Source organism: Chionomys nivalis, chromosome 20 (genome assembly GCF_950005125.1).
Source record: "Chionomys nivalis chromosome 20, mChiNiv1.1, whole genome shotgun sequence".
NCBI classification, from domain to species: Eukaryota; Metazoa; Chordata; class Mammalia; order Rodentia; family Cricetidae; genus Chionomys; species Chionomys nivalis.
In genome coordinates this window covers 18,424,707-18,445,040 of record NC_080105.1, presented here as the reverse complement: position 1 = coordinate 18,445,040, position 20,334 = coordinate 18,424,707, and the positions used below count along the sequence as shown (strand labels likewise).

Below are 20,334 nucleotides of genomic sequence, written 5' to 3'. Positions count from 1 at the left end.
ACCTTAGCTTATAAACTTTGAAATTGGTTATATTACCCCCTGTTTGGTATTCTTTTTCCGGTTGCCCAGCTGATGGAGTCTAATGTCTACTGTGGATCATCTAACAATTTTGACTTTGTTTTTCCTTTCTCCATGCATTTCTTGCCACTGCCATTTATCCTTCCATCTCTTTCTACCCATGGGCCTAAATCTCTGCCTCTTGAGTACTTTCACCCTTATTGCTCCCATCATCCGTTATCTCATAAAATTTCATCTGTTCTCTGAATCTTATACTTAGACTTATACTTTTTTGTTTGTTATTTTTTGTTTAGTTAGGACACAAATTATTCTGTATTTTTAAAATATACAAACTGACTATCTCTTATTGAAAAATACAAAATCCCAAATCCCTCAAAATCTGAGACTCTGGATGTTCAGATAATACTGTATATAGAAATTTTTTTGTGATAAAACTTTGTTCCTTTCCTCTCAAATTCATAATCTCATTTTTAATTAGTACACACACACATGTTTCTTATTAATTTCATATACTATACTTATATGAATGCATGTCTAGAACTGATCACTCTGGATTGGGTAAGCAATCAAGACGCTAGTAACTTGAGAAGACTGATTCTTTCTCTTTTGATAATCAATTAATTGTCTATAGCTTTTCATCTAAGGGTGGGTCCTCATGAGATTTCCCACATCAGTATTTGTTATCAACAAATTTGTTCATTGTTCAGGTTTTGTTTGGATGACTATATAGTTAAGATGACCAACTTAAAATCCTGAAGTAAGAGATTATGGCATAGAGCTGCAGCCCCAGAAGTACTGTTCTTTTTGGGCCAGCCTGTCGTGGAGCAGCCAGGCATTGTCAGTCCTGGTGCAAGTGGCAACTTCATGCACCGAACCTGGAAAAAGGCACTGTAAAGGGCTGGGAAACAGAGTAGTTGCTCAGCTGGAATAGCAAGTAGAGGATTTTGTAGAAAGAGATTTTTAGGAGAGAGGAAGGTGTAGCAAAGTTTATTAAAGGCTAACAGATTTTTTTAAGGATAGAACTGCTGGGCAGAATTTTAACATGGGTAGAGGGGGGTGGTAGATAAGAAAGACAGAAGCCCCAGGCTGCCATGTGGCAGTCACAGTGGTAGCAGGAGGGAGGGAAAAACAGAGACAGAACAAACAGAAGAATGTGACATTTTGAGTCCCATTGAGATGCCAGCAGACACAGAAGCAGGGACCAGGAGATAAGATAAGAGAGGTGTCCAGAAGGCAAGAGCCCAAACTGTGGATCTCTCAGGCTCTGGGAGAGGAGAGTGAGCAGGAGAAGTGTCCACATGACTGCAGTAGGTTTTAGAAGCCAGACAAGCACACAGGTGTAAGGGAGAACAGAAACACAAAGACAGAATATCTATGCTACTTAGAGTAGGAGAGAGGCTGAATGGATCCATTGCTGGGAGAATCCCAGCAAGAACAGACCACGTACCAGGAAAAAGAGAGGAGGGCAGACAGACAAACAGAACAGTGAAGGGGGAGGGATGGGAGCACAATGTTCATCAAATGTGGATAAATGTGCTCAAATTGTCTAGCCCCAGTTTGGATAGGTTTCATAGCAATTGGGGATCAGACTTAATCTGCAAGCAACCAATCACAAACCTTTGCTGGGACCTGAAGTCTAAAGCACTACATCTAGAACTCTAGGCTTTGGGTCAAAAAAGGATGCAGGATGCACCCTTGGCAGGACATCTTCTATGGAAGGATTCCCACAGAAAAAAAGGATGCCTCTGTTCCAGTAACATGTCAGGGTCCTGATGTGGCCACGTCTTTGGCAAGATGCCCCCAAATCAGAAGAGGACTTGAACCTCTAAGGCAATGATTGGGGAAAGACACCTTACTGGTCCAGAAGTTAATATACCAGGTAGAGAACAGGGCAGGAAGAATAAAGAGAAAGTGGCTTCCTACTCTGCAGTGAACCGATATGGAATTCATCCATGTGGCCAGTGGCATGTGGAGGAGGAGAAATCAGTTCTTTCTGGAACAATAAACCAGATGAAAAAATTCTGGACCCAATGTTAAACTTTTCTGCAGACACAGTCAATCAAATTGAGCTGAATTAAGAATTAAAAGTCCAGGTTTAATGAACTAAACCACTCCTGGGTGGTCTCGTGGGGAGGGAGAAATCCACAAGGGAGGACCACTTTGGGGATTGGAGGGCATCATCTTAAATAGACTGTAGGCATGGTCCCAGGCATCTCTGGGAGAGGAATTGCTGTTTTGTGGGCTTTCTGGGACTTGGTAGGGTTTGAATTGAGGAGGACCCTGAGGTAGAGCTCTACCCAAATACTGAGGTGTAGGAGTTGTATGTTTCAAGTGGGGATAGCCATCCCATGGTCAGTTGTTTTCTGCATTTTGATGAGTTGATTGTAACATGGAAGGCCTGCTTGTTGGAGATTTCTGTCCTGCCCTGTTCCCACAGCTGGCAAGCCCCAAAGAAAATTATACAGAGATCTCCATAAGTTATAAAACTGATCTGCCCATTAGCTCAGGCTTTGTATTAGCTCTTATAATGTATATTACCCCATTATCCTTAACTATGTTAGCTACATGGCTCAGTACCTTTCTCAGCCAGCAGGTTACATCATGCTTCTTGGTGGTCTGGGCAGGAATGGGGAGAATGGGCTTCCTCCTTTCCAGCATTCTCCTGTTCTCATCGCCCTGCCTCTATTTCCTGTCTGGTTGATCTGCCAATAGTTCCTGTCTGGCCAATCAGCATTTATTTAAAACACGATTGACAGAATACAGACAATTCTTCCGCACCACTTCCCCCTCTCTCTTTTTATTTTTTACAAAGAAAAACATTCATAGTCCATTTTTTTGGAATGTGGGTGTAGTTTTCTAGGCGACTCCCTGCTGGTCAGGGCACTGATAATCTTATAAAGACCTAAAGAAAATTTAGAGTTATAATCAAGTCCTGACTGGAGTATCCTGTGAGTCTTGATCATCTCTGGCAACAATCTTGAATCAGCTCTGCATGTAGAACTCAGACATCCGGGCCATCTGTTTCTACTGGAGATTTGTCAGGTGGTCTTCCTTGACCGAACCTGATTTTTCTTAACTCTGAATAAATCCAGAGCCTCTCGTTTTCTGTGGAAACAAAAGCAAAATCTCTTGTCCAGAGTAACATACCTTTTGACTTCAATTTTGAAGTCAAGATATTTTCAAAATACCTATCTTAGATTAATTCTGCAGCATTTATAAGCAAATATCTTTTAGCAGCTGTTGTTCCTTCCTCAGCATTCAAACAATTTAAAGAGAGCATGATAGCATACAGTATCAAGATTCTCTGTGTATTTTCCATCTTTACGTGGCTTTATTTTAACCTCTCTTTCTTTTAGTTTTACTTTTACCTTTTGGCTTTTTGAGACAGGTTCTCTGTCTATCTTTGTCCTGGAACTCCCTCTGTAGACCAGGCTATCCTTGAACTCACAGAGATTTGTCTGTCTCTGCCTCCCCATTGCTGGGATTAAAGGTATATACCACCACACCCTACTACTATCTTTCTTTTTTTATTTTTAAGGACTTTAACCTCCTTTTTTTTTCAAGCCTGCATGTATTTTAACACACTGTAAACCATTTAGAGGTTTTTTTTCCTCTTTGAATCTCTCTTTACTGTATATCTCTCTTTTTCTGACCACATGGGTCTTTAATTTGCTAAGGAATATAGAGAAGATTAAAGCCGTGGCTTTGACTACTAGATCCAGCCCATTCCTTAACTTTATGAAATTTTACCCTCATGGTGGAGGTACTGGTTGTAGCCATGTTTTTTTCCCCCACAACTCTATGTCATTTCAAGGTCCTTGCCAGCAAGCAAGCTGCAACAGTGTGTCCATAAACAACACTCAAAAGCTCCATAGTCGGGACCGCCTGCTTGAAAGAGTGAGTTTTCCCAGGCAGGATGGCCCAGAGAGCTGGCATTTTAAAACAGTCCAGCTTTTTTTTTTCTGCTATGGATGAAAACAGAAATGCTTTACTCTAGTCTTTTCCAAGCTTTCTCAGGCTTTCTGTGGATGCAGTTATTCACGTGGGTGCCATTTTGTAACATGAGGGCCAGGCCAGTTCTCCCGCACTAGTTGATGGGTTCTGTATACTGCAAACAGATGGTACTTTGATGAAGATGCGAGCTACACTTATTTGTGCATGTAAGAATAAGTATTTATGATGCTGTTGGTGGTTATACCGGTTTAGGATGTAGTACCAGTAAGTTCCCCTCTATGGTCTATTATTTCACTAGTGGCGTATAGTTGGTTAGGTTTATAGTAACAGACATGAATATCCTTCTATTGAATGAGGCTGTAAGTCCAATTAGTTGTTGGTAGTTACCATAGAGATGTAAGTGCCACTATTGCACTATTGGGGATATAGTGCCACACTACTGTTACAGTATGTAGGCTTTACAGTTGGGTAAGACTTTTCATTGTCCCCTTGGCAGTTTCTATATATGCTATAAAAGCTAGTTCTTAGGGCGATCTAGAGATGTTTTTAAGTGAAGAGGTAGGACTCACTTTGGAGTTTAAACAACTTTTAGAGCATCGTTGATCCAAATATTTCAAACTCTAGAGAAAACTAGAGTTTGCTCTGGCTCCTTTCATGTACAATGCCTCTGTATGTTTTGCTGCTTCCTTAGCAGAATATTGTATAGAGGCAGTGAACTCCAAAGGCAACACAGGTAGGAAGTATAAGATTACTTGTTAAATGATCCTTCCTAGGATATATCTACTACAGGGTTTTATGAGTCACATGGTCAAGGTGGGTTAGTGGTCAGCAACTCAAGCTGTCAAAATGAAAGGTTTTTAATATCATCATTTTAATATCTGCACTCTCAATATAAAGATGATGGGGACCCTGCTTATGAGTATGCACTGGAGGACAAACTCTGACCCTTCTCTTTCTGAATCCCATTTTATAATATGAGAATCCCTAAAGAAAGATGCACATCAAAATGTTACTCTATGGGGTCATGTCTGTTGAGCTAGAAGAACATTTTCTCTGTTTTCTTTACCAGTTTTTATTTATTAACGATGTTTTATTTAATAGTTTAAAAATTGAGTTACACAACAATCTGTCTTCCTCTGTAAGTGCATTAGCACATGTTTTGAAAACAGTGCTAGGCATAATGACATTTACCTCCTCATTAAGGTTTATTCTACTTGGAGTTGCAGCCCCAGAAGTACTGTTCTTATTGGGCCAGCATGTCATGATTTCTGAATGTGTGAAATATACCACCACATTGCAGAATGCAAGTGGCCTCATCAGGAATGTCTTATTTGCATAATTAAGAGACAAATTTGAATAAAGTGTACATGACCCTAGTGATTGTAAAAGCCTGGTACATTCAAGGGTCCTGGAAAATACAGAGAATGCCTAAGGGTCTCAGCCAAGTTTATGTAGTACACGTTGAAAAGGGCTGTCTGTGTATATATTACTTAGTGAAGGGGTGGACACATAAGGAAATCAAGAGGAATAACAGGAGGAAAACAAAATTAAGAAGATGTGGCTTCTGTTAGAATATAGTCTGGACTTGGTCCCTATTTGCAAAGTCTACATCAAGGAGGAAGGGGGATATTCTTAGATTGTAAAGCAGAGAGAGGAGAACATATACCTCAAACTTGAGTGTGGGAAAGGTTGAAGGAGAGAAAATGATAATCACATTAGTAAGATGAAGCAAGGTCATCTGGGCAACAGGGAATAATGGAGAAGAATGCTACAGAAAAAAAGACACATTCATAATGGCTTTATCTTGAGGGGTCATGTAGGGCAACCCTAATTAGTCTTATTACATAGAAAGCCAGAGTCAAATATTAGGGTGAAATCTGAAAGATCAGAGAAGCAGAGCAGCTGTCACTAGAAAGACTTCTTACCTCTGTGAATCCTCAGACTGAATAGGCCATCCTGTCTCCCCACACTAAATCTCTGAGCTCCTCTCTCCTCCAGCCTTATATTGCTCTCTCAGCTCAGCCTTATCACTTCCTGTCTTCACTTCCCTAGTTGATGGGGAAGTTCAGCCAATCAGATTTTGTTTGGGTGTGTCCCCCTGAGGCCAAGAAAAAAAGATTAAAAACATCCAGGTACATTCGCCCCCCCTTTTTTGTTCTCTCTGCGCTCCTGGTGTTTGCTCATGGTGTTCGCTGGACCCTTAGTCATGTGAGTTTCCCTTTTTCCCAATTATTAAACTAAATCTTTTGTATTGAGCTGGTCTGGTTAATTCTAACTTATCGATCGACCACGCCCTTTACCTAGTGCTGCTATCAAAGGTGTGAGACACCTTACCTGGCTCTGTTTCTCTTTTAGACTGACTTCTTAACATGTAGCCCAAGGTGGACTTGAACTTCTAATCTTTCTGCTTCCTCCTCCCAAGTGCTGGATTTAAAGGTGCCTGTCCTCTGATCTCCAGGCAAGCTTTATTTGTCACAAACATGCAAAATATGACACAGCAGGATCATAGGCTCCAGGAGCTGATAAGTAAATACATTAGGGCCAGAGGACTGAATCCTAATATTGTAAAGACAAGAAGCATTTATTCTGGTTGAAAGCATGACTTAAGATACTTTGGGCTTCTTGTAGTGATTGGAAATAAATACTGATTTCTTGAAATTATATTCTTCTAAAGAGATGAAAAAAGTCAGAAACTCTCCAGATTGGATCAAATCAGCGTGTATGAAGCTGAACACAATCAACTCCTGAAGAATCTGGAGAAGAATCTGGAGATTCCCCAGGACTGCACGTATGCTGATCAGAAAGCAATAGATGATGAGGTCAGCACCCAGAAGGGACCAGTGCTCCCAGAGTGTAGGCTTCTTCCATGTAGGCAGTATTGGCCATGTTTTACGCAATTGCTACCATAAGAGAAGTCTCTATGTGCTAGAGATGTAGCAGACAGGAACTTTTGCTGCACACAACATTCAAGGACCTTCTAATCCACACTTAGGATAGGTTTAGAATTTATAGACTGATTTTGTCTTGCTGACAAATCACCCAAGTGTTTTTGTACTATGTTTTCTATAAAAATCTGTATATTATAGTCAGAATTTGGGCCCCTTCAGACTAATATATGTAGGTACTGACAACATTTCTTAAAATTAGAGTCTTTCTGTATTTCAGCTAAAAACTTTCACCAAAGAGTCTTTGGGATATCTAAAATTTGTTTAACCCATCATCTTTAAACTTTTTCCCTGCAAACTGTTAATATTTATAGATAACATACTTAACAATACAACCAATTTCAATAAAAGCAATGTCATCATGTAATACACTCACTCACATATACATTTGAGTGTTTTCATTGTATCATAAATCTTCTTTTGTCAGCTTCATAACCTGTCTAGTATGTACATCATTGTTTTAACCGATCCTTGACATTCTGTCTTATAGATAGCTATAAAATCAAAATAGCTAGATCCTAGTCTTTTATGTCTGGAGACTTAAACTTATTCCTTCTCTCCAAGTGTTGATCTTTTTATATATTATAACGCTGGACACAGCTGGATTTCCTCCTTGTTGCATGAGTATTCTTGAGGTCATTAGTATGTCATTTGCAGTAGGAAGTTGACATTTCTTGACCTTACAGTATAAAGGTTTTGCTTTACTTTCTGGGGAGAACTTTAGAAAAGATTTTATAGTCGCTTGATCTTGTTCTGGTAAGAATGGGCTGTCTACCATGCTGACAGAGTTTTCTATCCTAGAACTGAGGTGAGACTGCCAAGAACTGAGGAGACTTTTCCTGTGGTAGCTATTGTTGTCATAAAACATTTTGTTGTTGTTGATGATGATGATGATCATGTGTTGAGTAAAGGTCAAACAGTGACCTTGGCCAAGTTGTTATGCAATATATGGACTACTTTCATTAAACATATGACTCATTGACAATTAGATAAGCTAATATTCTAAATCTCTTGTTTCTTTTAGTCATTGCAGATGGTGTTTAGACGAGTGAATTTCCAAAGACACGGTGCTGTACTCAAGATTTTGGCAAGAAGGGGCATTGGCTTTCATCACAGTTCCATGAGTGCCAAAGAAAAGCAGTTAGTGGAAATGCTCTTTAGGAAAGGTTTCATTAGGGTGGGTCAATTTTTCACTGTAAAATTTGAAAATGTGGGTAGATAAAACAGAGTGTTCATGATTTAGCCACTCCTTACTTTTTTTTTTCATATGAAGCTATGTCTCTTGGGCTGTAGACTTTGTTTACTGACTGGGGAATTATTACTTATGCTTCATGTGACTGGTGCCACTCACTCCACACCTTTACACATGCACAGGAACACACACAGCATCTCTATGTTGATCTCTATGCTCTATCTTACACTTTTGATATTATATGTAGGGTTTGTTGATGTGGTTTTGTTACAGCTACTCTCTCTAAGATTTGGAAAATATTTATGTTCTAGTTTGAGAAAGTTGTTTCTCTAATATGTTAGCTGAAATGAAAGCATGGATATCCACTTCCTCAGGGCTTCAGCTTTTCTCAACAGAGCTTATAAAAATGTCAGTACTGAATATAGTTTCTCCTTTTATTGATGGGGAACAAGAGGAAGATTGACATAAATAGCCTTCAGGCCACATCTTTATCATGTTTTCTTTAGTACATCCTGGGAAGGTTCATGGCAATAATCTAGACAAGTATACAGAGGGCCCTTAGATTATTACTAAGCGAATCCTAATCTATAGAAATATGTAAAAATTGACGCTAACTACTAAAAATCATCAATCTTAATTTTTGTATGACATAATCTAAAAAAATGATAGAATGAAGAAGGAAAAAAGAGAAAGAGACGTGGCTGAAAGAGTATTTGAGAGTAATTTCTTTGTTGCTAATGAAGTGATGAATATCTCAACTGATACAGAAGAGACACTAAGGAACTAGTAATACCTTTATCACAGAATACATTTAAAGAAGGCATTTGTTCTGTTCATTTTCTAAATATAGTGCTCCTATTCCCTCAATGTTTGTGCTTGTTAAAGAGATTGAAAGAAAAAGTATTTAATAAGTAGTATTCTGACAGAGACATACGTGTCAGTTACAAAACAATTAGAAAAAATTACTTCACATCTTTAAACATCATCACAAACCAAAGCACAAACTGACGTAGGAGACTAATTATTAGTTATGACAGCTTGAACCAAAGGTTGTTTGTTTTAAATATCTTTTATAACCTAAATTAACCCCCTTCTATTAATCTACATTCTGCCATGTAATGTTATCTCGCTTCCATCTTGAACCTCTTGATTCTTCTCCATGTCTGGCTAGTGACTCCACATTTCTTTTTCCCAGAGTTCTCTCTGTCCCTTGAAGTCTTGCCTAACATCCTTCTATCTAATTATTGGCCATCCAGCTCTTTATTAAACCTATCAGAAAATGTCTTGGCAAAGACACATCTTTACAGTGTACGAAAAGGCAGTTCTACAACAAGACAGGAGAAGTCAACAAATACTAGCTATTTCAGGAAAAAAAATTATCAAGAAGTTAATTATACGAATAAACTTTACATTCTTTTCTGTTTCTGAATGGTGATCACGCAAATTCATGACATAAAAGAAAATATATTTTGTTCCTAAGTCATTTCTCAATGAACTTTAGTAGATGAAAAAATTATCAGGAAGTAGGCTTGCAAAAGATTTATTGCCCTCATGGAGAAATTCCTCTATTAATATTTTTCTAACAATGCTTACTGCAACACTTACCCCATGCTAGATATTCTACTTGACTCTGGAGATACAACAATGAACGATACTTGGACTTTAGCCTTTGAGGAGTAAATGAAATCACTGTGATATTGAGGGACATTGAGGGAATAATGCAAAGAGCTGAGAGGTAGATGGTTATAAGAGGAGATAATTATTTTAGATATGGCCTCAATATTCCTCTGTGAAATTTTCACCACACAATTCAGTTTAAAGTATATTCATTGCAAAACAATCAGTATTATAACAGATTCCATTTGAGAATGTACCATCTGTGTTTGCAAAATAAGAAAAAAGCGTTATGTATCATCCCCTCAGTTTGCCCACTGTAATTTAATTGGGATTTCAATACAGTGTTTTGTTTTGTTTTTGTTTTTTTGAGACAGGGTTTCTCTGTAGTTTTGGAGCCTGTCCTGGAACTAGCTTCTTTAGATCAGGCCGACCTCGAACTCACAGAGAGTCACCTGCCTCTGCCTGCTGAGTGCTGGGATTAAAGGCGTGCACCCCTACCCCCAATTGATTTCAATACAACTTTGAGCAACTGAATGGAAATGCTTGTATTCTACCAAAGTGTCAGTGTGTGGAATCACTATTTTTCTCTTTTTTAGGTGGTAACAGCTACTGGAACACTAGCTTTAGGAGTCAACATGCCTTGTAAATCTGTGGTTTTTGCTCAAAACTCAGTCTATCAGGATGCTTTAAATTTCAGACAGGTAAATAAATATACATTAACTTAATGTATCAATACTGTATAGTGGTGAAATAGTGAAAGTTAAAGACTTCCTTTAACTGCTAATTAATAATATGTTCCAGTACATGGCAGATCACGGTTGGTACCTGTCTGGTGTTGAGTAAGCATAGGGCTATGAGATTATGTGACCACTGCTAATCATGTGTATGGTCTCGGATAGGACATCCAATCTCCTCTTTTATCTGTAGAATCTGTATGACCATGATTGTCTCATGACATGCACAAAAAGCTAAGTAATGTGTTTTGCAAAAAGGGGTCTATTTCAAAGTTTCTGTGAAACATTTACTTTCTTATTTACTAAGCATGGGTTTTCTGGAGCCATCTTTAATACACTTCTTGGCTCTTGATGCACAGTCAGTTTCCAAACCAACTTCCATACTGTCCTGGTATTGTTTGGCTGTTTTCCCATAATCTGTGCATGCAGAATTGCCATGTTCTGCCCAGCTCCAGAGATTGACTTAACTGGGTTTGCAAGGTAGTGAGAAAAGGACAGATACACAGACATATAGAAAAGCTGGGATCACGTAGAGTTGGATTTCTGGTGGAGAAACTATATCATTTGGAAGCTCATTGTGTTTGTTATATACAATTGAACACAAAAGTGGACTTATTGCATATAGCTGAACAAGGAGGCAGTATGGCTAATCTTAGGAGCAGGTCTGTGGGGAGAAGCTTTCAGGCCCAAGTGTCTGGGAGGAGAAAGCTACAATGAACAGTTTCTGCATAGTATTTAAATCCAAACATGGACCAGAGCAAAGATTTTCAATCCCTTTGGGGGAATAATTCAGTTCCCGTGGGTTGAGGTATTGGGTCCTTGACATATTGGTTCTCACATCAATGATAAACATTCCTATAGGACTTCATTCCTTTCACCCAGGGTTTTCTTAGCTCCTCACACATTTATATTTCACCATAAAGTCTTGACCTTGTATATTAAAGCATTTTCTTTGTTTTTGATTCTCCTTGTTTTATTCTATTCTGAATACAGCAAAAATTGTCTTCATTCAGTATTCCTTCTCAGAAGTGTTTGGTCAATATTTCTGTTGACAGGATCAAATGTAGCTATATCCACTAATAATCAAATGACATATAACATGTATAATTAATGTTAACAATACATTAGAATATAGTATATGTTTTACGATATATTATATAATATTACATATTATAGATAAAATATTGTTTCAAGTAAGTAATTGCCAGAAAGTAAGAATTATATGTTATATAATACATAATAAATTTATAGTATTTGATGTATGAATTTTTAGATTATGTAGTTCTATACAGCATTATACAAATACTTAGTACAATTAATCATACAAGGGAATGACAGATATGTTATTTAAAATAGCTCTACCTCAGATATGATGAAGTTTTTAGATTTTAAATAGAAGGCTATTCATTTTAGTTAACCTCCAGGTCCAGCATCCTTGCTCAAAAGCAATGTAAAAACCTTAGCTCTTTATATTCTCTTAGGAAAAACCCCAGGTGATTCTCACAGCATGATTCTGCTCTGTTTCCAGATGTCTGGTCGGGCTGGAAGACGAGGGCAAGATCTTCTGGGCGATGTCTACTTCTTTAATATTCCACCGTTTAAAATACAAAAGCTCATAAAATCCAAAGTGCCTGAGCTGAGAGGCCAGTTTCCTCTCAGTATCTCACTCATTCTGAGACTTATGCTGCTGACCTCCAAGGCAGATGACCCAGAGGACGGCAAAGCTAAGGTGCTGTGTCTTCCAGCCTGGGCCTCTACCAATGGTCTGGCTGGCCTGTGCTCTACTGTGCTGTTATCAGAGTTAGGATGCTTCTCCATGTTCTCTAGAGAGGGGTGGAGGACACTGGAGCAAAGAATAAGTTATGTTCATTCCGTTATCAGACAGAATTTGTGACTGAGTGTCAGTACGTGGACATAAAAACAAAATCAGAACATTGTCTTGATGTTTTAGGGTCTGATAAAAGTGAGTCTGAGATCATGAATTTGAAACTCACAATTAGATGATTTAATTTCCATTTTGTGATGACACACTGCTAGAAGGACTTGTGTTCATTTTCTATTGGCCGTAACAGAATGCCACAGGTGGGGTGAACTATGAACAAATGTTTGTTTTAGCTCATGATTCCGGAGGTTCAGTGCTTCATGTTGACAGTTGGTGAAAACTTTCTTGGTGTATCTGAATCACAGTACGTCATGTGGTGAACAGGAAGTGTCCCAGCCTGTCTGGCCTCTCCTGTTCAATCTTCTTGAAAATCAATAAGGATTTCAATATGGGAAACTTCTAGTCTTAAGACTTCCTCTGCTTCTAATCATTTTCCTATGTCCCAGCCCTCAGTAAGATATCCAGAAGGGAGATTAGATTTCAGCATGATCTAGGGACCAAATTCAGACCCCAGGAAGACCTAGTCTTTCTTAACCCTGGTTATAATTATTATAACCAGTTAAATCAGATACTGCTTACTGATATAAGAATTCCAGGATTTTCATGATGGGTTTGCTGGTTTTATATCAAAGTTTCTTCATTTTTTAATTCTTTTACAATGTCTTCTCTCCCACAATCCCTCCTTCCCTCCCTTTCTTCTCTTTTTCTCTCTCTTTCCCTCACTTCCATTCTTCTTCTCTGTGCATGTCCCATGGCACACATGTGGCAGACACAGAACAAATTGAGGACAATTTTCAGGAACCCATTTCCCACTTTTCCTGCTCTGGGTCTTGGGTCCTGGGTCCTGAGTATCTGACTCTGGTTGTACTTATTGGTGATAAGTGCCTTTACGCAGTGAGCCGATATGTTGGCCCCGTTTTCAGTTTTTAATTTTTACTTCTCTGTAGAGATACATGCATTTTCTAATAATATTTATTATTATTTTAATAATTTGATATTATAAAATACGTTACTTATTATTGCATATGTGTATATCGTTTGTGTGTGTGTACATGCAAATGTCAGGGAGCACATGTGAAGTTCAGAAGACAACTTTGTGGATTCTGTTTTTTTTTTTCTTCTATCTTTATGTGGGTTCAAAGGATTGAACTCTGGTCTTCAGGCTTTTATGCAAGCACCTTTATCAGAGGAGCTGTCTCTCTGACCCCTTATTATTTTTTTTCAAAGACTTAACTAGGGGGATTCATTTTCTTTGTTTTGGCATATTTGAGAAGAATGATATGAAGCCTTTGCTTTCTGTGCTCCCTTTTAAGTTGGGCAGAAAATCCTCAGAGTGTGTTTTATAAATTATGTACTCTTCATCCAAAATGATGGGTTTATCATGACACTTCCAGACTATATGTCATAATCCTTACATCCTTCCTCCATGTATCTTTTGTATTTCACCATCCCTACCACTTGCCTTCTTCCTCATCCAAACACTCTCTCTTCTACTTTCACACACATATATATGTTTAAATATAGAGATTTAGTGAGAAAAAGCATGCAATTCGGTGCTCAGGCTGTTTCCTAACCTTCAGTATTGGGTATTTCATAGAGCATACTTATTCTGTCTCCTAGCTATGGCAGCCAGGCTACTCTCTTTCCTCATACAGTTAATTTGACTTTTTTCTGCCTACATAGTCATATGAGTCTTCTCTTTTTGTTCATTTCAAAATAATTACAGGGAAACTGTATGCTTTACTGAATGAGCCAGCGGCTAGCTCATTCGGTAGAGCATGAGACTCTTAATCTCAGGGTCGTGTGTTCGAGCCCCACGTTGGGCGCCACTCTGTATTAAGTAGCTGCTGGCCATTTCCTGCTGCCCAGCTCCTGGCCGAAGGCTAGCTTTACCCAAAATAATTACACGGAAACTGTATTCTTTTAAACATTGCCTGGCCCATTAGTTTCAGCCTCTTATTGACTAATTCTCACATCTTGCTTTAACCCATATTTATTAATCTGTATAGCACCACGAGGTGGTGGCTTACCGGGAAGGATCTTACCCTGCATCCATCTTGGAGAGGAGGGCTATAGCATCTGCCTCATTGCCTTATTTCCAGCATTCTGTTCTGTCTACTCCGACTACCTACTTTCTGTCATATCAAAGGGCCAAGGCAGTCTCTTTATTAACCAATAAAAGTAACACAAAGACAGATGAACCTCCTCTATCATTTCTCCATGCTCTACTTTCTGAAAAGTAATTTTGTGTGTTTGGTTATTTGTTTATTGTTTATTGTTTTTTTTTTTTTTTAAAGATAGTGTTTCTCTGTATAATAGCCCTGGCTGTCCTAGAAATCACTTTGTACACCAGGGTAGCCTTGAACTCTCAGAGAACCACCTGCCTCTACCTTGGAGTGCTGGGATTATCAGCGTGTTCCACCACCGCCAGACTTGAAAAGTAATTTAAAGGTTACTATTTAGTTACTTTTTGAAGATACTGTTTCATTCTGCTATACAGGCTGTTTTTCTGGTGAGGAGGTTATATATTTTATCCACATAAGTCATATTATATGTTCAATTCTGTGGTGTTAAGCACATTCACCATTGCCTTTCTATATTCAAGTATTTTGTTGAACTAAATCTCTTAAATTATAATTTTTATGAATGATTGTCTTTTATTGTTACTTCTTCAAAAATAGTCATTACTTTTTAATATAGCAAGTCTCATTTCCCCTTTTGTCAATTACTTCTTTTGATTATGAAAAAGCATACCATTTGTCTTGTGCATTACTGGTTCAGATCTTCAGATTGTCAATCATGTTTGCTGTTGTTGGAGTGCTCATGTAGTGTAGTCTGGTCTTGAACTCACTAAAGAGCTGAGGATGACCTTGAACTCCTTCACCTCTGAGTGATGGGATCCCAAGCATGAGCCACTGTGTTGGGTCAACTCTGTTCTTCAGTAACATTAGGGTAGATTTTAATTATACTTTATGTCTGGATTCATCTGTGGAGCCCTCTCTAAAGAAACTTAGCCTGCAGGACAGCAGTGTCCTCAAATTAAGGTGGCCTTGTTCAGCATGCTCGGGAGCTTGATAGAAGAAAAGTTTTTTTGTGCAGACTTGCTGTGAGGTGAGCAGCTTCAGTACAATGGAGCCAGGTATGAAATGGATTGAAGCTACTTTTAAAATTATGTGTCCCAAATAAACTGTACCTCATTTAAGTTGCTCTTCTCAGGTATTTTGTCATTGCAGTGAAAATACTAATAAATCTTGCTAGTATGCCTTTAGTTATAAGGTCTGTACCTCCAGGACACAGTGGACCACTGCTAATTCCTCTCCTTCACATCCACTTATTACTTTGCTCTTTTCCAAAATCTGCCTCCTCTGAATCCAGCATACAAGGAAAAGAGGGTGGTAGTAAAGTCACCTTTTGGTTCCCTTTGTAACATACTGTAAAGGAAATGGAGAGTTCATCTCTTTTATTTCTCCTCCTGTCCTACCATTAAGTATATTGGATTTAAATACAGTAGTATCTGGAGATATGGCTTAGCTGTTAAGAGTAGGTAATGTTGTTGCAGAGGACCTGAGTTGAGTTCCCAGCTCTCATACTGGGTGTATCAAACCACCCTGCAACTCCAAGAGGTCTGACGTCCTCTTCTGAATACCATGAATACTTGCATGTACTACCCTCCCCCATGTATACACATAATGAAAAATGAAATAACTTTTCTGTTTTTTTTAAGGACAGCGGAGATATTTTTCTGTATTCTATAAACTCTCCAACCTAAGAGCAGGAAGGTTGACATTTGGGTGGTGCTAAGGAAGTTTGCGTTTATTGTGAGTTCATAGATATTTTAGAGAAGTTGAATACTGCACATACAAGAGTGTTGTTTGACACTAGAGATGAAGGAACATTTTCACTCCTTTGGCTTCAGCCAATTTTTTTCTAATATTTTTGCAGTAGCATTATAGATATAAAATAGTATATCTAGACCCCTCAAAAATAAACTATGCTCTTCATGCTCTGATACTGATGTCTTTTCTGCTCAGTCTGTTTGATGACAATTTTGTTTCTTTTGATTTTGTTTTTTGTGATTATTTTATTCAGTTTTCTGCTAATGTGTTAAGACCATGACCAAGGGAACTTATAGAAGGAATGGTATGCTGGAGACTTTGAGTCTATGATCACCATGACAGGAGTGGGGCAGCAGGAAGGGAGGCACTGGAGTAGTGGGTGAGGCTTTCCAGCCTGAGGCAGTACCACAATGTAGGGACAGAGAGCTAACTGGGAATGATATGGGTTTTTGAAGCCCTAAAACCTACACTTAATAATCCTTCCCTAACAGTTTCATAAACCAGAGAACAAGCATCGAAACACATTAGCCTATGAGGCCATTGTCATTCAAACTTCCACAGTGCTCTTCAGTGTGTTAAAGGACATACATGCTATGTTAGGTGATGTGCTATATGATGAAGGCAATTGTATTGTATCAAATCTAACTGAACTTTGTATATTGTTGCTACCAAAAGGAAACTTTTAAGAGCATCCCCTTTTCCTTGTGTACTGTAGTCAGAGGAGACAGCCTTTGGAAAAGAATAAAGTAGTAAAGGGGGAACTCACATTGTACTTTAGAGGTACAAATCTTGAAATTGAAATTATATATGCATGAGATATGACATTACATATGCATAAGACATATGATATATATGTGTGTATGTGTGTGTGTTTTTGTGTTATATTTACTTTAACCCGTGTTATCTCTTGCAAAGACATTTCACTTAATGTTACTAAATCAAAATGCTCTTCTTTGCAGGCGCTGTCAGTGCTGAGGCACTCATTGTTATCCTTCAAATGTCCCCGAGTCACAGACATGTTAAAGCTTTACTTCTTATATTCTTTGCAGTTCCTGATGAAACAGGTAGGAACCAACTCCTCCCCCCTTCTGCCTCTCTCTGTATGTGTGTGTGTGTGTGTGTGTGTGTGTGTGGTGTGGTATGTATATGTGTGTATAATAGATATGCTACTATCTATATTTTTAAGGTATCAGACTTGATTTTTTTAATTTTAAAAAACTTTTATCTACATATGTGCGATGTGTGAGCAGATGTTATGTGTGTATAATTGCTTGCGGAGACAAGAAGAAGACATGAGAAGGCCTGAAACTGGAGTTGTAGCTAACTGTGAGGGTCTCAATGTAGATTCTGAAAAAACTGAGCTCAGGTCTGGAAGAGCAGCGAGTGCTGACTGCTGAGCCATCTATCTGTCTGACCCTAGATTTTTGTTTTTAACCACATTTCATTATTGTAAACCTTAGAAGACAATACCCAGTGGGTACTGCTACTTGTATTTCATGTATTTATTAAAGTTGGGCTAGTTGGTGGTTACAGCCATATTGGCATGTACTATTTTAAACTGATAATGGACAATCTACTTGTCAATAATTCTGTGAGTTGAGTCAAACTAACAAATTATTTTTGTTCTTTAGGGACATATAGATCAAGAAGGTAACCCTACAGGATTTGCTGGCCTTGTTTCACATTTACATTACCACGAACCATCTAATCTTGTTTTTGTCAGTTTTCTTGTAAGAGGTCTTTTCCATAATCTCTGTCAGCCAACTCATGAAGGTAAGTTTGAGGGTTATGTTGTTTGTTTGTGTGTGTGTTTGTCATCAACATTATATTATCAAATCATACAGTAAGTATATAAATAATGTATCATTATTAGTATATGATTATTTATCAAATAATATATGGTATATGTTTTATATATGTAAAATTATATGTATGTGTGTATAAAATCTTCCCATGGTGGGAAAAAACCCTGATAGATTTATAGAAAACTAGAACTTCAGGAATACATTTACCCAAAAACCACTTGAGTGAGTATCAGTTAAGTATAATAATGTATGTATGAAAATATTATTATTTTTCATTTTAACTGAAAGTTTAATAATAAAAAATGCTAATTTGATAGACAAAGCATAGGTTTGCAAATAAAATAAAGTGAAATCAGTACTAAAGATGTCCTATTTTGTGACATTGTTTTTAAAATATTCACTACAGCAAGTTGTAACTTGAAAAGCTTGTTTCTTCCAGGATTCTGAGCATATTGCATGATATACAATATTTATAAACCCTTTCCTTGCAATTAAATATGTGATCAACTTTGAATAACAGCACAGAAAAGCATTGTTAAAATATGAAATCCAAAATTCTACCCTCAGATAATAACTATTAATATCTGTAAATATTGTCTGCAGCAGTATTTTCTTTGAATATAATTGTACAATATACATCAATATCTGATATTGCATTAATTATGTTTACTAGGTCTATTATGCATAACAAATTTTGCCCACATTGGGCATATTCATTATAATAAATCCCATACAGTTTTTCTGGGAAAACATTTGGGTTCTACATTTCAAAATAAATATTTTTGTATGTCTCTGATACATTTAAAAATAAATTCTTTACATCATGTCTCTGAAGTAAATATTGCTCTCTCCTAATATTTGTGCTTAATGTTGTGATATTTCCTGGTGCATGGTGACCTCAAAGCCTCCTGCTTTGTCTTCTGTCCCTTGCTGTTGGAAATATTTTTTGTTTTGCACAATACCTGTTGACTTTATGTTTTTAAAAATGTATCATTTTGTGGCTGCTCAGAATGTTTTGTTTCCTCCAAATTTGTAACAGGTGAAATTATTTCAGGCAAGAGAAAGTGTTGTTGTGTTTATTGTTGGCAGATATAGCCAAAATTGATAACTTTATAAAGAATGAATACAGAAATTAAATAAGAGGAGGTGCTTCTCACCTTTTAAGAAGTCAGAGCCAATACTCAAGCATAACTAGCCTGGTGCTAGTTCTCAAGTTGTTGATTATCACAATTTTTAAAGCATTCCTACTATTTACATGCTGCTGAAATGCAGTGCCTTGAGTCACTGTGGCTCCATCTGAGTTGAAGAAGGTTATCTGCAGGTTTAGTTGTGCATATTTTGCTGGTAAGTATCAAGAAGTTATAAGACATTATTGACTAGGTGAGAGCGGCTATCATGGTTTGCATAAGCATGGCCCCCATGGGCTCAATACTTGCTCACCAGGGAATGGCACTATTTGAAAGAATTAGAAGACATAGCTTTGTTGGAGGAAATGTGCAGATGGACTTTCTTTGTGACTGCCTGTGCCAAACAATGACATGGAGACTTATTATTAATCATGAAATTATCAATCATGGCCTCATCTTACACTAGTCCCATTAGCTCTTATAACTTAGATTAATCCATTTGTACTAATCTACCTTCTTCCATGTGGTATTACTTCTCTTCCATCTTACACCTCTTGTTTCTTCTCTGTGTGTGACTGGTGACTCTACCTTTCTCCCTCCCAGAGTCCTCTCTGACCCCAGAAATCCCATTATACATTATATTCAGCTTTTTGTTACACCAATTACAGCAAATACATTTTCACACAATGTACAAATATCTCACAAAAGAAATGTGTCACTCAGGGGTGGGTTTTGAGGTTTCAAAAATTTATCAAGTTCTCTCTCTCTCTCTCTCTCATGAATCTTGTGCAGCTCCTCATTAACTTGGCAACTGGCAGTTGCAGTAGCAGAATCTCTGTGGTGGACTGAGTAGGAATGATTTTCACTCATATGTTTGAATGCATGGTTCATTTGGGAATGGCACTATTTGGGAGGATTAGGAGATATGGCCTTGTTAAAGAAGGCGTGGCCTTGTTGGAGGCAGTGTGTCACTGGGGGTGGGCTTTAGAGTTTTGAAAGCTCAAGCCAGGCCCAAAGGCCCTCACTGTCATCTTGCTGCCTGACAATGCAGATGTAGAACTCTCAACTGCTTTTCCAGCACCACATCTGCCTGTGTGTTGCCATGCTCCCTGCAAGGGTGAAAATACACAAAACCTCTGAAACTGTAGATAAGCCCCTATTACATGCTTTCTTTTAATAACTGCAATGGTTGTGGTGTTTCTATATAATCATAGAACAGTGACA

At 37.9% G+C, this 20,334-nt stretch overlaps 1 protein-coding gene across 1 annotated transcript in view; it reads left to right on the top strand.

The window, feature by feature from the left end:
- Positions 1–20,334, top strand: part of LOC130863211 (probable ATP-dependent RNA helicase DDX60) — a 94,514-nt gene that overhangs the window by 55,611 nt on the left and 18,569 nt on the right. The window contains exons 26-31 of the mRNA XM_057753102.1: positions 6,647–6,791; positions 7,942–8,094; positions 10,323–10,427; positions 11,989–12,189; positions 17,138–17,242; positions 17,810–17,951. Of these exons, the coding sequence (XP_057609085.1) occupies positions 6,647–6,791; positions 7,942–8,094; positions 10,323–10,427; positions 11,989–12,189; positions 17,138–17,242; positions 17,810–17,951 (851 nt within the window). The remainder of the gene's footprint in view (positions 1–6,646; positions 6,792–7,941; positions 8,095–10,322; positions 10,428–11,988; positions 12,190–17,137; positions 17,243–17,809; positions 17,952–20,334) is intronic.